The sequence below is a fragment of the Cavia porcellus genome, unplaced genomic scaffold, assembly GCF_034190915.1.
Source record: "Cavia porcellus strain 051 isolate PalLab524CR breed Dunkin Hartley unplaced genomic scaffold, mCavPor4.1 scaffold_14, whole genome shotgun sequence".
Taxonomy (NCBI): Eukaryota; Metazoa; Chordata; class Mammalia; order Rodentia; family Caviidae; genus Cavia; species Cavia porcellus.
Window position 1 is genome coordinate 39,207,573 of NW_026947497.1, and position 22,482 is coordinate 39,230,054.

Here is a 22,482-nt window from a genome sequence, read left to right on the forward strand (position 1 = left end):
AAAATCCAGATACTGTAAGTGAAAAAATGGCCAATTTGATTATATAAAATAAAAAAACATTGTAAATAAAACACTCCACAACGTTGAATCACAGGACCAGAAGAAAGCATGTAGCATAGAATTGTGATACAGAATATAAAATAAATGAACATGAAAAAAGGAAAAAAATGATAAAGATGTTTGAACAAAAGATTTAGAAAAGAAAAAACCCAGAGGAACAAAGAAAAAATATAATTTAAGGATGGTTAGTTATATGTAAATTAAAACAAAAAGACAAGCTGGAGAAGTGGCAACTGTTTGTAATTCCAGATACTTGGGAAGGTAAAGTAGGAGGAGGAGGATCACGAGTTAAGGTCAGCCTGGGAAAAAAAAAAAAAAAAAAAAATCCCAAAAGGACACTTCCCTAAATGAGAAAAAATTAAAAGGACTGATTACATCAAGCACTGCCAGTGGTATGGGGGTCACAGTTAGTGTCAATTATCAGCACATAAATTCAAAATGCTACATCTTTTGGGAAGCAATTTATATCATCTAAAACCTGTATCTGCACATGAATGGACAGATACTAATTGTGAGGAAAACAATCTAATATTCACCAGTAAGAGTACGGTTAAATAATCATGGCACATTTGTTTACTCAGAATGATATGCCATGGAACTGTATTGTCATAACAATCAAACATTTTTAGCAAACTATTAAGTGATAAAATCAAGTAGTTGGAAAAGAATATAAATAGGATTCTCTGCAAATATTTTTTTTAGAGCACTTTTTTGTGCGTCTGAGACAGTCTCACAACGTAGTGCAGGCTGACCTTGAACTCATGATGTAGCCCAGTCTGGCTTGAACTTGTGGTAATCCTCCTGCCTCAACACCACCATGCTTGGCTGCAAGTTTTTATTGTTGTTGCTGTTTTAAAGAAAATAATGCAATTGTTTTTGTACTGCTTCTGAATTTATAACTGTACAAAAAGGTTCTGCAATAATCCACATAAAACTGTTAAAAATTCCCTTGGGAATGAGTGGGTCTGATTTTTATGCTATGTATTTATAAATTTTTAGCCATGAAAAAATGTTACCTAAGAAACATGTTGTCTTCTCATTCTGAGAGAGTAATCATCCGCCATGATGTAGTAAGATGTGTTCTTTGAATTGTTCTGAAGTTACAATTGCTTTACATCTGTTTTCTCTATCATTTGTAAAATGAGATGGCTGGCTAGACGACCTCTGGTGGTGAGATACTGATTCTTTAGTCTTAGGCCTAGTGTTACTTAAAAAAAATTCGAAATACAAACCAAATACTAAACCATACTCAAAACACTTTAGTGCATAACCTGGGGCTAAGGAATAAACTAAAGCTAACTATAACATTTACCAGTCAGCTAGGTGTACTTAACAACTTAAAAACTCTAGAACTCTGTATCTCTGGATAAGCTCCATGAATATTTGATTAGTCCTGAAGAGAAAATACCAACCCTTTTTGCTATTAGGAAAAGTTCATCATAGTTGTGTACCATTACAGGATAGCATTCCTGTAACTAACAATCGGATTTCCTATTTACTTGGTTACAGAAGAAAATGGATTCAAAAGTAAATTCAATGAACGTTAATTACACACTTGTTCAGTAACTACCATCTTAGGGTGGGAAGCACAGCAAGAAAATAACTGCTGACCTGATAGCAAAATACCTGTGTGTGCATAAAACTAAACATGAGCTAGGCGCCATGCATATGTCTGTAATCCTTACACTTGGGAGGCAGAGCCAGTAGGACTGCTCCAAGCTTAAGGCCAGCTTGGACACACTGAGTTGAAGACCAGCCTGGGCTACATAGTGAGACCCTGTCTCAAAAAAACAAACCAAATCAAACCAAACAAAAAAGCACACCCCAAAAAACTAAACAGGTCTCCTTCTAGAGATACATAGACTAAAAAAGTACAGTAAGACAACACAACAGAAGCGAAGACATGGACAGCAGCAAAGAAGCAATGAAGGACACAATTCTTTAGAGCAGGCTCAAACAACCCCTCTGTTACGCTCTGAAGTATCAAATCACAAAACTTTTTTTTAAAGTGGCACTTAAATGTAATGTGTAATATTAAAGCAAGTAGAACTTTTATGCTAATATTTTAATAGTTTTTGAGCACTAAAAGAAGTGTCATTTCAAAATAAGACAATTATATGGAACTACTAATATCTGTGTGGTTTCACATATCTGGGTATGGTGGCAACTCCAACAGTCCCAGCACTCTTCAAGGCAGAAGGACTCAAGTTTGAGCCTCGCCTAGGCAACTTAGTGACTCAGCAAGATCTTGTCTCAAATTGAAAACAAAAGCGCTGGGGATATAGCTCAGTGAGAAGATCCTATGTTCAATCTCCAGAACTGCAAAACTAACGAATCTGTAGATACTTTTCACCTTGTTTCATCAGCACGCATTAATTTCTGCAGTTAAAATGAAAAGCCTCAATTTAAACTTACTCTGTGGCCATGAACAATGCTTGTATAACACTGTTCATATAACATGTGTTTCCTAGGTTAATAAGACCAGTTTTCCCAGTTTCAGATTTTCCAGACAGTCTAGACAAGCAAGATGCCAAAGTATTGGATTGAGAAGTCCAGGCACTTTGATTGAGAATCAACTTAATCTTCTCTTCACTGGGCTTAGGAAAATCCTATGAATCACAGAGAAAAATAGCATAAAAATAAAGTAAAAACTACTTTTGTCATCCAATTAACTGACTCCATAAAGATTTATTCCCTCCCTGCAAAGTTCTTTTCTTTGCTCCTACTTAGTTTTGAAATCACTCACAGTACTTGAGGGTAGTCATTAAAAATCAAGTTGAGTCGCACGGCAGTTTAACATGTCGAAGAATCTTTAACAGCCAGCAATTCAAGTCTCATTTGAACTATTTATATTCCTTATTTGCCAGCAAAATGCACACAAAATAAATCTTTGAAATCAGTGTATACTGCAGTATGATTCAGAGGCAATAAAATGAGGATTTAAAGCAGTACAGAATTGACTAAGCTACATAAAAACAACTTACTTTCCATTTCTTTATGAAAACAAGAAATGTTTCCTTTTCAGTGACCACTAATATTTGCTCAGTATTAATCCTTAGAAATAAAAGTCTAAAGTGATTAGGGATGAAAAGCAAAAGGCATAATTTAACATAATGATCTCTGACTTTGGAAATAAAAATTTTATATTTTACCATCTAGAGAATTATTATAACATACAGATTTCCTTTACTCAGTGAAGTATTAAGTTATATGCCCCGTATAAATGATTTTGAGCATGAGTAGACTACTGGAGAACAAAGGAAAGTTGGCAAAATCATTTATGCTTAACAGATTTGCTTTTCTAGACTGATGTCACAGTTTCACACATAGACCTTAAGGTATTTTAATTTCCTAGGTTCAAAAAAATTTTTTTAGTTCATCTTGATGATAGCAAGTTCAAAGTGCTTTCCTTAGGCTAAGAATAAGTAAACCTTTTTCTGCTTCTGATCCCATGTAAGTTATTAGAATTTTCAACATAAAAAGCAATACAGAACTGAAGAACAGCGACACAGCAATAATATTGAAAGAGAATAACATTATTATCAAGTCCATGACAAAATGCTCCTGCACACAATTTACTTCTGAAATGTCAAAGTGCCATACCAATGCTCCACATTAGTTACTTAGCAATCTTATGTCTGGGGCTCAACCAAGTTAGTTTAATTTCGCTAATTTAAAAAGAACGTATTTTTAGTTCTTTCAGTTACATAAGAGATAAAGGCAATGAGATTTTGCATTGTGTTTTAAAGTTTAGAAGGAAGCATTATCAATAGAACTGCTATCAAATAACATCTGATTATGTCAGGGTAAGTCCTCTCATTCTTTTGGTACACTCTGATCATACAACACATTTACTGAGAACAAAGCATCCTTGATATAACCTATAATTCAAATGAAATCAATACTTTTTGGATCCACATTTTGTTTTTACAAAGGTAAAAAACAGGGTAACCCACAAATCATTCAATTAAAGATGCTGTGATACTCCTGAAGAGTCTACAGCAAACAGAATTGTAAAAAAGAGAAAATGATGACCAGAAAAGAGAAGTGAGATTATCATTAGATACCAGAAAGGGAGTCAGGGGCAGTGGCTCTGAGTGCGGGAAACTGGAACAGATATAATCAAAACATATTATACACATTGAACGCCCTCCCCAAATTGGAAACCAGGAAAAACGACTTGGTAAGGGGAGTGATGTTGGAGGTTGCTAAAATGGTCAAAGTATGCTATGTACATGTGTGAATCTACTAAAATGAAACCCACTAATCTGGATAAGAAATATGCACTAATTAGAAAAGTGAAAAAAGGAAGGGACTCAAATTTACATATTTTACTAAATCATGCTTCCTTGAATCTTAGATGTACTTTACATATTTTAACACTGGATAGCGGGGGTACAAATCTGATATCTATATATATCTATATATCTTCATTTAATGTAGCGTATCTTTCCAAACAAATTTCCTAAGAGGTGTTCTAAATTTAAGACTACACCATATAATTGATGACATTACAGACTGAAGAAATAATGGCTACTGGTTTAGAACAGTGATAGCAAATGAGACATTATTCTTCTAAACATTAGTGAAACCTAATTCTAACTTTTTTTTTCTAGCAAAAAACAGAGTATGATAAGACTGTAAATTGAACAGCTGGTTATAGGGATGTTTTACCACATTCTCCTGTCACAGCCTGATCTGCAGCTCATAAATACTGGTGATGTGACTATCGTCCTACCTTTATTGCCTCCAGGATAGGTTCATAGAGATCTGGGAATCCAGAATAATGATACATCATACAGTGTATCAGTTCTGTTAACTGTACTAAGAAGGCTGCACTGGAAGGCTGGCCATTACTTTTGAAAGAGTGGACCAAATGAAGGACATGAGGAACAATCTGAAGAGAGAAAAGGACAAATATTCCTTAGTTTATCATTAGTAACACGTTCTCTAGCCTACAAGGCGAGTATTACATGATAAGCAAATACATTTCTGAGACATCAGTCATACTGTTTTCTTAAAAAAGTTACAAAGCTAAAACCTTTAGGAATATTAAGAAAAAGCTAGTTTTTGAAGTCACATATGATTGTACTTCCATTTAGTATGCCCCTCCTTGTTCTTGTGCTCCATGTAAAATATAACCTAAGGTACAAAATACAAATCTTAGTCATTGCTGCCATTCTTTAAAAAAAAATAGAGCCTTTAGCTGAAAAACCTTAAGGCCATTATGTTGGTCAGATTATTCAATAGAAACAAACAAACCCCCTCAAAACAAAAAATATCTAGAATTAGCTGAAGAGCTCCATCTAGTGTACATTTAAATTTTTTCACATAAAAGAAAATACACTGCAAGATAATCTACTTCCAAAGACTTCAACCTAGCACTTGGGAGGCTGAGGCAGGAGGATTGCTGTGCATTCAAGACTGGCCTGAACTGCATAGTGGAACACTGCCTCAAAAAAAAAAAAAAAAAAAAAAAAAGGCAATAAAAAGCAAACAGAAAAGACTCGAAATAACACAAGCAACTAAAATTGTAGTCAGATAACATCACTCATCACTTTCCTTTTTGATAAGCATAGGAACAATGTCATATGTCAGATGGCATATCTTTAATAAGAAACCCTGTTCCCTATCTCTAAAAAGAGAAGGCTCTGAAAGGGAATCAAAAATTTCTCTTATTTTAAGGAAATGAGACTTAAAAAAAAAAAGAAAAATTTAAATGCTTGTTGCTTATAAAACAAGTAGAAAATTATCAGTACAACAAAATGATGTTCTTTCATTCACAAACTTAGGCTAAGAAGCCAACAAATACAGAGACAATTACACCTTTAAGAGATTACAAAAAGGAAACAAATTCTATTTTATAGAAATGATCCATTTCACTAACATTGTTTTTCCACTAGATTATTAATCATTATCTATGATCTGATAATACATATTTACACTTCTTATTGTAAAGGGCATCTTAAATTTTATCTGTAGAGCTATTTTTGAGTTGTTGCTATCTCAAAAAAAGAGAAGTTGGAGCTTTATTAAGGTCGTATCATCAAACAATAACAGCAGCAGCTTAGTAGTGCCCCAATCAGCTGTTTACCTTCTGCTTAACAATAATTATATTCTTGTACTACTTTCATTCTGCTCTGCTTGGCTTTATTCTTGTGCTTGAGGTCTTAAGCTACATTTTATTTACACTAGCTTATCTAATCTTATCTCCGTCCAAGCAGGTATTGCTGTGACTAAGACACTAGCAGTTCCTGATGCTATTCTATGTTTCTAAGAAAATCTGAGTAAATTTGTCCCTTAAAGCCACATGAATATGACAGTTGCTAAAATGCCAGAAATACAAAATTATTTTGTTCCCTCAGAGGGGAAGGAAGATGAAAAGAATTTTTAAAATAATTATTGAATTCATAGTTTTGAAAGCTTCTGTAGTATAGATTACATGGTTGAAAACCACTATATCCTAAATGGTGAAAATCATTCCTGGTTTAAGGAAGTAAGACTTACTTCTTAGTTATACAGATATACTTTTAAATAGGTACTTTCCATCTAAATATTACAATTTTCACTGAATGCAAGTTACTATATAACTGTATAAAACCTATTAAATTTATAGCTTGCACATAATTCTTTCTCCTTTATAATTATGTACCACTGTATCTACTTGAAATAAATTTTTTCAAATTACAAAAAGGTAAATGAAATGAAAATTGGCCTATAACAACACAACAAAGGTAAATCTTGGTTTTCCCTTAAACATGCTAAAAATATAATGTTAGGGCCGGAGATTTAGCTTAGTGGAGGAAGTGCTTGCCTGGCAAGCGCAAGGTCACGAGTTTGATCCCCGGTACCAAAAAAAAAAAAAAAAAAAAAAAAAAAAAAAGATTCTGTTGATTCCAAGTTATTGCTCATACTTAGCCACACTGTGAACTCGAGTCCCTCACTGAGTTATGTGGCATTACAGGTGATTTAACAACCACATGACTCACTCCTAGATGTCCAGGTTATTTTAAGTAAAAGATCAAGCTGTACACACTACTAGGCAGTAATCTGGTCTTTGTTTTTAGGCTTACTAAGCCAGACTAGTTTCAGATTTGTTTCTCAAGTAAATGATTTAATACTTGTTTAATTCAATAGCCAAATATTCCAAAGTCAAACATAGTTATTTTAACGACTTTTCTTAATTAAAAAAAGCAATACAAAAGTTAAGGAGAAATCTCTAATCTCTAAAAAAATTGTGAGCAAGGAAATAGTTTATATCTTAAATGACTTATTCACAGAGATTAAGAAACATCCTCAGTGTGATAAGTAATAAATGTTAGAATGGATGACTAGAGACTCTCCTTCCTAGAAATTTTGAAAACAATTTTTTTCTCAAATAGACTATACACAGTTGTGCCTGAAGACAAGAAGAAAGTGATTTTTTCTTGGAAAACTTTGCTAGTATACCTGCTACATTTTCTAGAGTCTGAATTTTGTTTGAGTAACAGGTATAAGGTTACTACTTCATACTGAGCTCACAAAAATTAGAGCAATTAACTGCAAAAATCACTCATCCTAAGTGATAATGTACAATCTAATTCCTTCTTAGTAAATTGTACTTACTACAAAGCCTGTGAATGTTCCCCCAGGATAAATGCAGTGAGAAACCTTCCAGTGAGTTTATGGTTGGTTCTCTGACTAGTTATGTTCCTAGCTAACAATTAACAACTGGGATTTTATACTTCTTCATTAGACTGCTCTGAGTTTTGATATGGTGGGTCAGTATTCCTAGGACTTTTAGTGTTGTGGGTACACTGATATATGAGATGACAGTCCAGTAAAACTGAGGAGCAGACCTTGCAGGAAGTGGGTAAGCACATGAAGACACTGCCAGGAAGGTCAGTGGACAGCTTCCCAAAATGAAATATGCCATTCCTCACCTGTTTTGACTTATAATCAGATCAAATCAAAACCAGTGAGACAGCAGGTTTAAAATGGTAGATCTGGACAAGTTTAAAGGTGGCATCAACAGCATTTGTAGGATATGAAGAAACAGAGACTATAAAAGTGTAATTCTGGGGGCTATAAAACCAAGACTGATGTTTTCATGGTTCTACAATCTGAAAGCAGTTAATGGTTTTCTGCCATTTTAATCCTTCTACATTGCTTGCACAGGTCACATACATGCATCAGAGACCCCTCCCATGTAGCGCAGTAACTTTCAACTGCTGGCAGTGGCTGCAAGTGGTTTTGGTGAGACATAAAACATCTGAAAATAGACTGCTTGGAAAGACATCTCATGATCTGAATTTTCTAAGAAATCATAAAGTTATATCAAAATAGTTAGGATTTCAGGATTCATCTATAATGTTTTGCTACACAGAAATGTGGCTCAATAGAAAACTTAAGTTTGGAAAACAAGACTTTTTCAACACAGAAAGCTTGTGTCATAACTTACCAGATGGAACGCCTCTGGAGAATGCTGAAAACTAAGCAGCATGTGAGAAAGAACTGCAAGAGCACCAGGTCTCACAAGTGGAAACCAAAGTCGATTAAAAACCTTCAAAATAAGACCACATTTTAAGAGTTTGAAGGAAAATCGTTAGTTTATTCAGTAGTTATTTCCCTTGGGCTAAAAACTGTTTACTGTGAATATCCTCCTCTTGAAAAGTTCTATTGTAACATGTAGTTTAAGGGAAGGAGGAAGTTAAAAATAACATGACTGAGATCAAGGGCAACCAAACAGCCTAAACAATTCTTAAAACTCCCTGATTAAATGAAAATCTGTCAAAGCATGTTGTAAGGTGAAAGGTCCTGGTCTACTACTCAGTCAATTCACTCAGTAAACTTTATTTAGCACCTACTATTGCTCAAAACTGTTTCAGACAATGGAAAAACAATAATGGCTCTGCTAAGTAATCTCCACCTCATAGGGCTTATGAATTAGAGGATACGTAGAGACACATAACATACAGTGGTAAGTGCTATAAAAAATGTAAAGCAGGATACGAAGAATAGAGGAGGATCTGAGGGCCATCTGGCTGCAACACTCATCACCCCACTGATCGTCAGGGCTGATTTGGCTGATCTGGTTGGCTAGGTGGGTGTTATCTTCTTTCCTCAGTGCTCCATGTGCGTCCTTCCCAAAACTGTATGCTTGGTTAAAAAGGACTATGCCCATAGAGCAGAACTGTTTCCTTGGTCAAGGATATTCAAGTAGCTGTAGTCCCCTGTTAGAACCCCCAAACACACTCGCAAGAACAGAGGGGTCTGCTATTGGCAGAATTTGCTATTTTTACATAGGGTGTTCAAAAACTGTCTCATGAAACTGAGTATAAAACTGAAGGCAGTGAGATAATCCTGGAAGACACCCAGGAAAAGAGCACTGGAAGTAAAGCCAACAACACTGAAAAGGCCTGGAATACTCCTGCGGATGTGCCACAGATATGCCTGGGGGACAGTGTGCGAGAAGCAGGAGACAACGGCAAGAATACACCATGTATGATCTTATGTGACACCTACTTGGCACTAACAGCAGGAACAAGGAAACATAGACCACAGTAGCAGTGATGTAACAGGTTAAAAGAGGTGAGATTTTGAATCTATCCTAAGGGTGGAGTTAGTAGTATTTGTAGGATATAGCTTGAAAAAGAATGAAGAGAGACAAGGATAGCTCAAAGTTGTGGCTTGGGTGCACAGAAGGTTAAAGGAGCCAATTATGAAGATGGGAAAAACAGAGTTAGGGAGGTAAAATAAGGTATTAGATTGTGGATAAGGTGAATTTGAGATCCAAGTATAAACAGTTGAATAAATGGAGTTCAAAGGATAACAATAAGTGAGAAATGAATCTATGAGTCATTAAATCAGAGATCTTATTAAAAGACACGAGACATCTATGCTGTGAGTATGGAGTATGAAAAAAGTGAACCAAAGACTTATTTTTAACATAGTCTAAAAGTAGAAAGAGTAGACAGCACACTGGTTTGCCAGTGAAGCAGGACAAAAACCAAGAGAAAATACATAATGCCCTAGATATTAAGGACATTAACAGTTGTTTTAAGAGGGGTGGATCAATTGTGTCAAATGCGGTTGACAAGTCAAACGAAAAGAGACCTAAGAAATGACTAGAGATAAAGTAAGTTTGAGCCTGGGTGACTCAGTGTGACACTGTTTCAAAACAAAAAAAAAGCTAGAGGCATCTTAACTGCTTTATGGGTTTAATCCCTAGTGCTAAGACAATAAAGCAGATAATGGGAAGAATGTGTTGTCACATTAAATATTTGAAAATAGCAAAATTACTTTAATTATCTGTATTTAAGAGGCATTTAAAAAATTCTTAAGCCTACTCAAAACAATATCCAGGAAAGGAATATATTCAAAATTTAGATGTCTTAAAGCAGATAAACCAAAGATAAAAACACTGATCGGATGAGCCCATACACCCTAGCAGATTAATAAACTCCCACTTACCAGTTCTATTTTCAGCAGTGTAACATCTATCAAAATAGTAAACTTCTGAACAGCTGCTAGTCCTTTCAGGAGTGCAATAACCCATGTATCCACGTGCTGAGCCAGGGGCCAGGACAGCCAGTCAATCATTCTGAGAATGGAAAGAAAATGAAAAATCAGAATGAAAACATTATTTTGTCAGGAATAACAACTTACAGTAGATAACCACTCACATACTACGCTTGCTAGTAAAAAACCATTGAACAAGATGTGGAAATTGTACTGTAACAGGTGCCTAACCTCAAGGAATTTTCAAACTTGTGAGTGTACATTTGCTTACATTCAACACATTAAAAATGTGCTGAATTCTCATCAATGCAAAATTAAAAATTTATGCTATGTAGCCACATCAGTTATTTATTATGCAAACTTACTCTAAGAAGAACAGTTAAAATAAGATATTAGAACTAAAACAAGGGTGTCAGCCAAGATTTCTCCTTTCTGGTGAGTACACTCTAATACGTAATACACTATTAAAAGAGGCTATATTTTGAATTGTGAAACAGGTGTCTTCATCTCTTTCAAAATCCTACAATACAAAGACAACATAAGAAAACCTCAAATACATAAAAAGGCGCTGAGTATAAATATGCTAGTGGTCACATTTTCTATTAATGAATGTTTTTCTTCTTGAATACCAATGCAGTTCAATGGAAAAAAGACAAAGTGCAGTACTAAAGCTATACCCTTTACTGCAGTGAGTGGTACAACATTTTTGGAAAGTAATTAGGCCAAGTAATCATATTATTTGACCTCGTAATCTAATTTTGGGAATTATACTTGAATAAAATAGGGGAAAAAATTCCAGGTTTCATGTCACAATTTATTGTCTGAGAACTCTAAATTATTCATTCTCTCATTATGTATCAATTTTGTCATTTCTAGATTAAGCTAAACATGCTTATTTTATAGAACTGTTGCCAAGATTAAATGTAACATATAACACTGGGAATATTGTGATTGTTTTTCTTCTATCAAATATTAACACGCATAATGATTGCATACAATGTAAATGCAAATGCAAAGATCTTAATTGTATACAATGTCAAGTGTAAACATTGGAGATATAAATCTGTGATCAAAATAGCAATGACCATGCTAAAAGGACTAATATAGAAATTGAGCTTATTTTCAAAAAAGTTGTGCTTTATATCTATGCTTGTATTGGGGGGTTATTTTTATGAAGATTTTTGCTTTTAAGATTAAAAATATTTCAAGAGACATCAAGAATAATATCAAAGTCCAAATGCATTATTAATTATAAGTTATCTGTTTGTTCTTCCTTTACCTATACACATTTTATTTCTTTTCTTATTTTCCTGGCTTCCTCCAACAATGATGGCTGTAAATCATTAAGGTAGTCCCTGATAGCCTGTACTACATTTTCCAACTATTACAAGGTTGATTCTTATTAAATTTTTAGCCATTGTACATATATAAAGAAGGAAAAAGAAACAGCTTGTATTCACGTATAAAAAACATTCACAGTAGCACAGTTATGATATAGAAAAACTACAATAAACCTAAATGACCATCAATAAGGAAAAGCAAAATATAGTACTGATACTGCACAACACTATAAAGTGCTTTAAAGAGTGAGGCAGATCTGTCTATGGCAATCTAAAATGGAAAGATGGGAAATACTATTAAAGTTAAAATACCAGTATATTTTTAAAAAGCTACTTTTGCCTAAGAGAAAATCATGCTAACACACATATTGAAATATACACACAAGAAACAATGTGGTGTAGGGGAGGGGTATGGGTCAGCACTTCTCTCTGGCTCTGTGAACTTTTCGCCCTGAGGGGAATGGCACTGACTCAACAGAATTGGACCAGACTCAAGGCCATACATCCCTTTAATTTAGCCTACTGAGTACAGGTGAAGGATAGGAGTGGACACAGAACAGAAAATCCCACCTGGCAGTGGCTCTTTGTTTGTAATTAGCAAGCTTTTCCTCTATTTTTACTTTTGGCTTTCCATCTCACAGGCCTCCACTCTACATTATCCCAGATATACCAGTGTCATGATCAACCTTAAACAAACATTAAATTAGTAGTTACGGAAATTACAAGTTGCTGTGCTTTAAATGTTTGTGCCCTTCTAAAATTCATGTGCTCAAACTGAATTCTCTACGTGATGATAATAAGAAGTGGGGCCTTTGGGAGGTATCTAGGTCCTGAGAGAGGAGCTCTCATGAATGGGGTAAGTGTCCCTATAACAGAGGGTGAAAGGAGTTCCCTGGTCACTTCTCCTACATAAGGACACACAGAAGGCACCATCAGTGAGCAACAGCACCTCAACGGCTATGTCACAATCTCACATTTTTCACCCTTCAAAACCATGAGAAAAATAATTTGTCTAAGACATTTTGTTACAGTTGCCCCCAAAAACAGAAGTTATTCATAAAACAAACACTTGCATGTCTATTATACAGCAAGTGCTGCTTTAGGAGCTCAGATTGTAATAGTTTCTGCCCTCAGTTTTAAAAAGAAGTCAGGAAATTTGTCAATGGTCATACACAGTTGTCAAATAATGGTACTGGTATCTGAACTAATCTCTGCCAAGCATTTAATGCTATGTTTTTTGGTCACACTACAATTGCCTATCAGTTCTGCTTCAGTTTGATTAGACTCATATAAGCACAGGAACTGTAGGATGCTATTTTTATGTTTAAGGGGAATAATTGTATCTACCATATATTGGTTATTATCAAACATTTTCCTTAACTTTTTACTTCCTTACAATTTTGAAGAACATTTTAACTACAGTTGTTACCTACATATTTCAAGCCTTGTGTCCTGCATAAGACTATTAACTCAACAACAATGACCTTGTTTGAATCTTATAAATTTGTGAATCTCCAGCATTTAGCAGAATGCCTCGCACTGAGTAGAAGCTGATTTGTGGTATAAATGAAAGTATCTTTCTATAGATAAAAAGAAAAAAACATGCAACTTTAAGAACGTAACATTACAACAGGCAACATTATGAAAGGTAATAAACAAATCTAATCATAATGTATGAGGAATAAAATAAACTTTCACTTTCACATGGTAGCCTGATGGCTATCTCTAGCCTACAATACCTGTCCCGGTGTTTTAAAACTTAAAACCTTTTACACATAAAGTGGATTTCAGGCTTCTTTTGAAAATTTAGATCAAGCCAGACTGCATGCAAATTTTTTTGTGGTAAAAACAAAACAAAACACCCAAACTTGAGGATTGGCTTTAGAAGGTATTTGTGTACTCCATTAGCTATCGTTACATTTGCAGTGGCCTGTTTCATAATTTAATGTTATCTGTCAGGCCCTGGAATGTTCATATTTGCATTTCTTTGGATTACACCAAAATGACTACAAAGCATGGAGAGCGCTACATTTTGGGATACACAGAACTTAATTCTTTTCAGGATTCTAGCTGCAGCCAGAATGAATTCTACCAGAATCGTAGAAAGAATTAAGTTCATGGACCAATGTATCACTAGATAGGAAGAAAATCCTAACAACATGGTGTCACAGGACTAGAATTTCAAGAACATATACAAAAATATTAATATGAAACAGTCATATAAGGCAAGGATGTCACTATAAATTAGTAGTGATAGATGCTACTCAGCAGGAACAAGATTATCTACATCTACCTCATGCACAGAATTTTTTCATACATAAAATATTTTTACAAATCTTGGAAATTAAAGATTGTCTGAGCTATGTAAAAGTCAAAAGTTAAACTGATTCCATTAAATTTAACAGCAAAAAAGAAAACAGAAAAAATTGGGTGGACAGTCTGAAGAGGAAGAAAAGGGAAAAAAATAAAAGTTCTTACAGTTTGCATTATAGAGAGTAGCATCAGTAAACATGTAGCATTCTGAGAACCCAACATAAACACTTCAATCCACATGTTACTATGACTATAATTTTGTAAGGATACAGAAACCATTTTGCTCCAAATCATTATACCTATATTGTATTTCAGTGTGCTTGACACACACAAACACCCAGTAATTATAGAATAAACACAGGCAGACATGAAATAGCACAGATAAGAAAGACTCAGAAAAAGTCAACGAAATTAAAAAACTCAGTAGTTACAACAGTAATAATCTGGGTTATCCTCTGCTTGCTTAGCTACTTTCTGCTTGCCACAAACTCATGGTCCTATGCGATGCTTGCCCGCCATGTCAACCAGCCTTAGAGCCAACTGATTATGGACTGAAACCTCTACAAACTGCAAGCTAAATAAATCTTTCCTTCCTTTACTTTAGATATTACTTTAGGTTTGTCTCAGTAATGAGAAAAAATAACTAGGACAGAATTTGATACTGGGAGTGGGGTTGTTGCTGTGACTTTACCTGACCACGTGGTTCAGGAGCCTTTGGGACTAGCTTGTGGAAACAGTCTGGAAGATGCTGGCTGACAAAGCAACCTTCAAATCCCTGAGCTGTACTAGAGGCGTGGTACTGGTCAGAGCTCAGAAGACCAGAATGTTCATAGAAATGCTACCAATGAAGAGCAGGCTTGGGAGGTTTCTGCTGGGCAGGACTGCATATGGCTCTAAACATGTGTTAGGCCTTGACAGCAAGTGTGCCTGTATTTTGCTCATATCCAGAGACTTTCCCTGAGACTGAGATTAAGGGTGGCAGACTAACTCACAAGAAATTTCAAGGCTCTCTAAGGTTGAAGCAGTGGCATGGTTACTGCTGGGGACTTTTTGTCAGATTTATGTTGAGAATCAGGAGTAAAGAGTCCAGTAGAATGACTAAAAACATTCTTGCTTTTGCACTATTGTTCAGTTAAAAAGTTTTTAAGTTTAATTATCTTAAGTGGCTTTTACATTATTGTATAATTAAAAAATTTAGTTTGACTTTGTTTAATTATTATCCATCTATATATTCTTCCTTATAGGTACTATATTCACAGGTTTGCACCGTTACTTCATGTTTTTACTGTCACAGTACAGTAAACCTCAGTGAACTCTTCCTCATCCATCTTATTTGTAAACTGTTCCTTTATGCCTTATGCCCCTTCTTGTCCACATTTTCTTTCCCAAACACTCATTATCCAACACAGTAAATTATTTTTCATAGCGAGTGTTCAATATATGTGATTTGAATAAATCAATGAATGATTGAATAAAAGTATAAAAATTCTAAGAGGGACAAGTAACATTGAATTTATATCTAGAAATCTACAATAAAACCACAAAACATTAAGAAAAAAATAAATTATAAGAGAAGGGTGACTACTTACAAAAGAATGACAGTCAGATAGCTGACTTCCCCTTAGCAACAATGGACACCCAAAGAGAATGCAGCGTTATTTACAAAATGTTAAAGAGAAAGTTATCAAATTAGAACGTGTATCCTACCAAGTCATCTACATAAAACTAAGGGACAAAAAACAATGTTAAAAGGGACAATAGAGAGGGTATTGCTCACTGAGCCCAATCGAAAGAGAAAGTAAAAGTGCCTATTTCACAGGGGGGAAAACCCCAGATTACAGGAACAACAGAGAAAAGAAGGTAGAAATATATGTTGTAAATTCCATCAATTTCTGGCTGTACAATAAGTATATATATGTGCATGCTTTGGGGTTTAATAAAACTTAAATTGAAAAAGGATCTGTGAATTACTGAGCTCTCTGTCAAATCTATAAAAAAGTAAAAAAGTTATTCCAATTAATATGCAGAATCTTTCTATATTTGGTTCCATGATTTTACTTTCAAGTGTTTAAGTTTTCCATTACTTAGAAAGTAAAACAAAACATCTGCTCCTCTCAAGTTTATCATTACTGCTGATAGTGTCAGGAAGAAGTACCTGCAAAGAGCTTGGGTCATACTTGCATCTTTTACATTTGGATCCGTGGTAAGACTCCTGATGAGAACTGTAATCATCTGAAGAGGAATATGCTGCACAAGGCTTGCCAATGCTACAGAAGGTTCAAACGATGCATCTAGTTTTTCAATTAAAAAGAAGAGAAATGTGGCAAGAAGGTTCAAGTACAGTATTTAAAAAAAAACACTATGCCAAAAATATACATATTTACAGCAAAAGTCAGGAAGCAGTCATGCTACATGCTGTGAATAGTCTTTAATACACAAGGAATACTGATTTATGAAAGCAAGATTACAATACCAATGATCACTCATTCTATAGATGAAATACTTATAAAAACTGTTATCCACTACTGTATTGCCATTCTTTTCCACAAATTGATTTTTTGCATTCTTTAATATTTACTGTTATGTCAAAATACTCATTTGCCAACCGAGTCAGAAAACAAATGTAACATATCATTTCAATTCCCTAAATTTTAGAAGTTTCAAAGTCACTTAAAACTGTTACAATAGTCATTATATTGTTCTAAAGAAAATTTTAAAAGTAAGTAAAAATTACGGTGAATTTGGCTAGTTTGCTTAAATTATGTAAAAACTAAGCAAATCCAATAAGAGCAACTTTACTGCTGATAGTTGAAAAAGTTGGAGTAAAATCTAACACTATAAGACGGCCAATACAAGTAAAATTATAGTGAGAAAAAGTTATTCAACTCAGATACTGTAAATATTTTTGTGATGTATTAAATTCATCAGAATGCATGAGCTTGTTTAAACTCCATGTTTGTTTATGGTTTTTGAGACAAAATGAGGACACCTTCTTCACTAGTTCAATTTTGAATCCCCAATAGTATAATTGTACTAAGTAAAAAGGAAATGCACCTGATTTTCTACTGACCTTCAACTTCACAGACTACAGATCTGAAAGCTCCAAAGCTTTTAAGAACACAGACACACAAGAAAAATTCCTGAGTGAGAAAACATTCTCTAGCCAAGAAATCAGTTGACTCTTCTTAATTTCTGAGGAAGAAAGGAGTTCAGGGTACACCTATTTAAGTGTTCATACTCGGCCTTTCCTCATTTTACCTGTACCGCTTTTCTCAAGCACTTTACAGTAGATAGAAAATGCCAATACTTAAAAATTGTGTATTTAAATGGGCTAATCTGATAATAGAACTGCACAATTCAGGACTTTAAAATATGGAGGAATTTAAAAAAGGAACAAACTCATTAATTACAACAAAATGATAAGAGTTGCAAACAATAATAATATGGTACTGAAAACATTGTACTACCATTAGTCACTAATGAATGAAGCTTTATGGAGTAGCTATCATCCTCAAGGCATTCCATAATTTGAGCAGAGGCTGGGTAATTAAGCAACTTGTTTAGCAACAAATGTCTTTGACCTAGATGTTTTTAACTTTTAAAACAGGAACACTGCCTGCTTTTAAGGTAGGCATTGGCTTTCTGAATATAGCATCATATTGAAATAGAATTTCGAATGTGGATATTAAGAATCTTTACAGGGAAGGAAGCAAACATGATGCGCACCTGAGAGACACGTACTGAATTTCAACAGATGGTCGCCTAAAGACAACGACCCTCACCTGTGGAAGAAATGCTCGCAAACACTTCTTGCAGAGAAGGTAGCAGTGTGGCGGGCTCGGCCTTCCAGATGTTCTGTAGCAAGTTACTCACTTTCGTTACCTGGGAAACATACTCCCGCAGCTCTTTCTCCTGAGTGGACACACACTGAAAATGGCCTATCGTCCGAACCAGCTGTTGACAGAAAGTGATGGACAACTTCCCTTTGGGGATGCATTGCACAAAGTCGGTCAGAAGGTCGCTCAGTCGGGCACAGAGCTGCGGCTCTGGCCTTTCGCATACCATCCTTAACACCTCCACCTGCAGCAAGCTGAAGAGGTCCAGCACCGACGGGCAGCTCATGATCAGCTTCAGGCCATTGTGAATATAGTCCAGGATGGCTACATCCTTCCTGTCCAGTGAGTTATAGCCTTGCTGAAGGAGGCCCAACACGAAGGTCTTGTTGAAGAATGATTCAAACTCTGGCCGATGGTATCGCGCATAGGCCTCCAGCACCTGATGTCCCACCTGCCGCTGGAAAGGGTCCTGGCCCTCCAAGATGAGCCGGGTCGTCAAGTCAAACATGGCCTCGCACTGCGCCCGGTCCAGCCAGTGCTCCGCCGATTCCACCACCTTCCGTACAATCACCCGCTTGAGGGGCAGCGGGTGCGAAGAGCTCACCAGGCCCTCCAGGATCTTGTCCATTGTCGCCACGCTGCAAGGCCAGGGTCAGGATACCTGGAGCCGGCGGCCGCAGCTCCGCGGTGGGGCGGAAGAGCCCCGGGGCAGAGGTGAACTTGGAGCGGGACCGGCCACCGCCACCGCGGTCTCAGCAGACACATTTATCGGGCAGGGCTGGCCATCCAAACCGGGGCGCGCTCGGAACATACACCCGCCGCGGCTGGCCTAAGTGGAGTGCTAGAGGCCCGAATGCAGCTGCCAGCCCGGGCCCGCGGTGCCTCTGCATCCGCGCAGAGGCAACAGGGCCCCCGTTTCGGTGGAAGCTCAGGGCCTGGGGCTGCGAGCGAGCGGGCAGGCGGAGGGGGCGCTTTGGGGTCCCAGCCGATCAATATAAGAAACCTGCCCCGGGCTGAGTCAGAAGGCGCTGTCACAAACGGTGCCGGAATCAGCCGGGGAGAAGAGGCGGAGATCACCTTTGACCCGGATATTGAAGGGTAGCAAACCGGAAGTGAGGTGCGAAGGGCACTCTCCAAAGGCCCGGCCTTTGTCCCCTCCCCATTACCCTGCCCACCCCTTTACAGTTCCCTCCTCTCCGCAGCTCCCTCCCCTCGGCTCCGTCGCACCGTTCTTTCCTGACGCTTGAGCGGGGCAGCCTCGGGTTTACTGCCGCGGGTCGGCTGGCGTCACTAGAAAGCGTGTGTGTGGTCACAGGAGCGCTTCCGGGAGAAGTTGCCCCGGGTGGAGTTTGTGCAGGTGACTGGGCCTTAGGGTTCCCGCCGCTGGGTGTCTTAGGGTTTTTTTCTGGGTCAAGTTACTTGTGAGAACGTGAAAAAGAGTTTTTTATGAAATATCTTGTAAATGTGAGAGTTTTGGAAACGCAAAAAGAGCAGCCTGGACTATAGAGTTGTACCCTGTCGCAAATAGAAGTTTTAAAATTTGTTCGGGAGCCTGAAAACGACAGGCCTTCTCTCACTACTTGTTTGCCAAAGTCAGGACAGTACTGTCCGTGAGGTACAGTCTATTTCACCAGGGTTAGTATCAGTGGAGGTTGTTTTATCAGGCAAATATCCAGTTAGCTTTTCATATTAAAATTTTGTAAGTTGTCCCCGAAAAGGTACGGAAAATGAAAAAAAAAAAATTCACACACATGTATATTTATAAAAAATGCGGTGAATGTTTAAATTTTTAAACGTTACAGTAAGACACATTGTCATTAACTCCACTTAAAATACTCATCTCTCTTAGAATATTTTCCGGCCACATTTTGAAGCAGTTCTGGAAGTCCGCTTTTATGAGTTTCTGCTGTCTCATCGAAAGATCTCATTGTCCAATATCAATCATATAGGTATTATTTAAATTCCCAAGGTTCACAATAAGGGTTCAGACAGTAATTACCCTGAACGTTGGAAAATATTACCTGATTATAATTCCTTTCAGACTTGGTTAATATAAACAGCTAAATTAGAATGTAAAATGCAGCTAGAGAAAGATGGATTAGGCTCTTGGAAGTTGGCATAGAAGGTGAGACATAAGATTATGACTGGAGGCAGATCTGAAGAGAGCTAGGTCTGCAAGCCTTTCTAGAGATAAACAGTGATTTCAGATTATTCTTAAGTACCACCCCCAGTTAGTTAAGTCCACTAGGCCTCGGATGCATAGGTGAGTTGTTGGGGCGTTACAATGTAAGAAAATATAAGGTAGCAAACATAGATATTTCATGATCAATTAAAAGTCTCTGACCAAGTTTTTTTTCTGCTGTTTCTGTTGACCTACATTGACTTCACTTCTACTGTGTACAGCTGACTTCTATTCTGTTGTCTACAGCCCAGTTGCATACTTCTGATGAGCACTGAGTGAGAGTAATTGTTTTGTATTTAAGGTACCCTGGGCTAATTCAAAGGCCCTCCCAGAATGTTCCTACATTATGGTAGTACCTTAACTATGCTCATTCAGGTTTCCTCCCCTTGTTCCAGGAGTGTTTCTATTGTTTCAAGACTAGCTTGTTTGTCAATATATTACTCAATGCATGTAACCAATCGTGTAACATTTGTCACTTGCTTTGTACCCATTTAAAAATTCTATATAAACTAAACTCTTCCAGAATTCAGTACTATTGCCTTTGAGGAATTACCCTGTGACAGTCCACTGCGGTGGCTCTGCAAACCCTGCTGCTTTATTTCCTTGGTGCAAAGAGTATTCCTTTTGCTTCCTTTGTTTGGTATGGCTTGGGAATTTTCCCACAAGTGACCAGAATGTCTGAGCCTATCCCTTTCCAAGAATGCCTTTTTCTTTCCATTTACCCTTTCTAAATGACTCGTTTCCTTTTTGGATCAATATTAGCTAAGTGACTATACTTGTAATCCTATAGGCTAATTGTAGTTTGACCTATGTTATACCCCCATTGTGATTTTGCTGTATAAATTACCCCTGACAAAGGGGCTCAGTTGACACACATTCCAGACCCCTTCTGGAAATCCAAAGGCTGTTCTCCGAGTAAAACTCTCTTTAACTTTCTCTTTTGGTTCAAAACATCATTTCTGGTTACTATGAGACCAAGAATTCAACATATCTGACATCTAACAGATTGGGACTTATTTTTCTCATAACAAATACATTTGTGAAACCAGACATTAGCATCTTGTCATACAGAGAGAACTTTATTTATTTATTTATTTTTTTTATTTAAGAAGAAAAAGAGAAAAACACAAAACAAACCAAAGCGGCGTAAGGGTACACGCAATACAGAACTACAAAACAAAACAAAACAAAACAAAACAAAAAACCATAACAGTAAGAAATTACCTGCTAGTAGATTACACACTATTTTCTTGAAAATAGTTCCTCAAATCACAGTATCAAAGAACACAAGGTGGACATTCAAACAGGGAGACTGCAAACAGCTGTGTTCAATGTTCCAAAAACATTGATAAAGTCAGCTATTTAACACCCCCAAACACACTTGCTGTTATGTCCGTTAGAGCTCCTTTTCTTTCTTTTTTTTTTTTTTCCCTCTCTTTTTTACAACAAAATTTACACATCTTGGATTTTATTACTCCTTAGTGCTTATTACTTTCTTTGGGGGGGGAAGAATACAGTCAAATATGGCAAAACAAAGCTGTCAGTCAATACCAAGGATAGACGTAGCACATGGTGTAGAACAGTACAGAGAGAACTTTAAATAATTTAAAATATACAGTAGAAAAAAGGAAAAACTATAAGTTGTAGTTTCAGTTTGCTAGTCTTTTTATTTATTTTTTACTAAGTTACAAGCATGATTGCATTAATATATTGAGCACAGTGATTAGGATAATCTTTTTTTTTAATTTTAAAAATTTGTTTTTGTTTTTTGAAGACAGGCTCTCCTCCCTATGTAGCTCAGGATGTCCTTGAACTCACTATGTAGGCCAGGTTCTCTAACTTCTGGTGATCCTCCTGCCTCAGCCTCCCATGTACTGGAATTACGCCACCATGCCTCTGTGATTGGGATAATCACAGTAGCAATGTAGAGGAGATAGGAACTGGAAAGGAGAAATTGACATTAATTCAATTTGTAGGAAGAGACTAGAGATAAAAGTGAGGTAATCGATGGATCTAAAAGACAGTCTGGCCAAGTACAAAAGTGGCTATCCTATTTCAAATAGAATACAGAGAAGTTTGGCTTTGTTAGGGTTAGTACTACCTTCGAAGACAAAGTATTAGGAAGGAATGGTAAGATTATGGATTTGAGATGAAGATTTTAGTTTTAATATTAAGGTTTATAACAGGATAAAGATTTCTGAATAATAGCAGTGAGGAGATTACAGTGAAGCAGACAAAAAAATATTTAGTT

At 36.5% G+C, this 22,482-nt stretch overlaps 1 protein-coding gene across 1 annotated transcript in view; it reads right to left on the minus strand.

The window, feature by feature from the left end:
• The window catches only part of Usp38 (ubiquitin specific peptidase 38), a 33,933-nt gene extending 14,793 nt beyond the window's left edge, over positions 1–19,140 (minus strand). The window contains exons 1-6 of the mRNA XM_003476850.5: positions 17,996–19,140; positions 16,369–16,504; positions 10,513–10,642; positions 8,501–8,602; positions 4,799–4,957; positions 2,476–2,669 (exon numbers count right to left, since the gene is read on the minus strand). Of these exons, the coding sequence (XP_003476898.1) occupies positions 2,476–2,669; positions 4,799–4,957; positions 8,501–8,602; positions 10,513–10,642; positions 16,369–16,504; positions 17,996–18,677 (1,403 nt within the window). The 5' untranslated portion in view covers positions 18,678–19,140. The remainder of the gene's footprint in view (positions 1–2,475; positions 2,670–4,798; positions 4,958–8,500; positions 8,603–10,512; positions 10,643–16,368; positions 16,505–17,995) is intronic.
• Between the last annotated feature and the right edge of the window lie 3,342 nt (positions 19,141–22,482).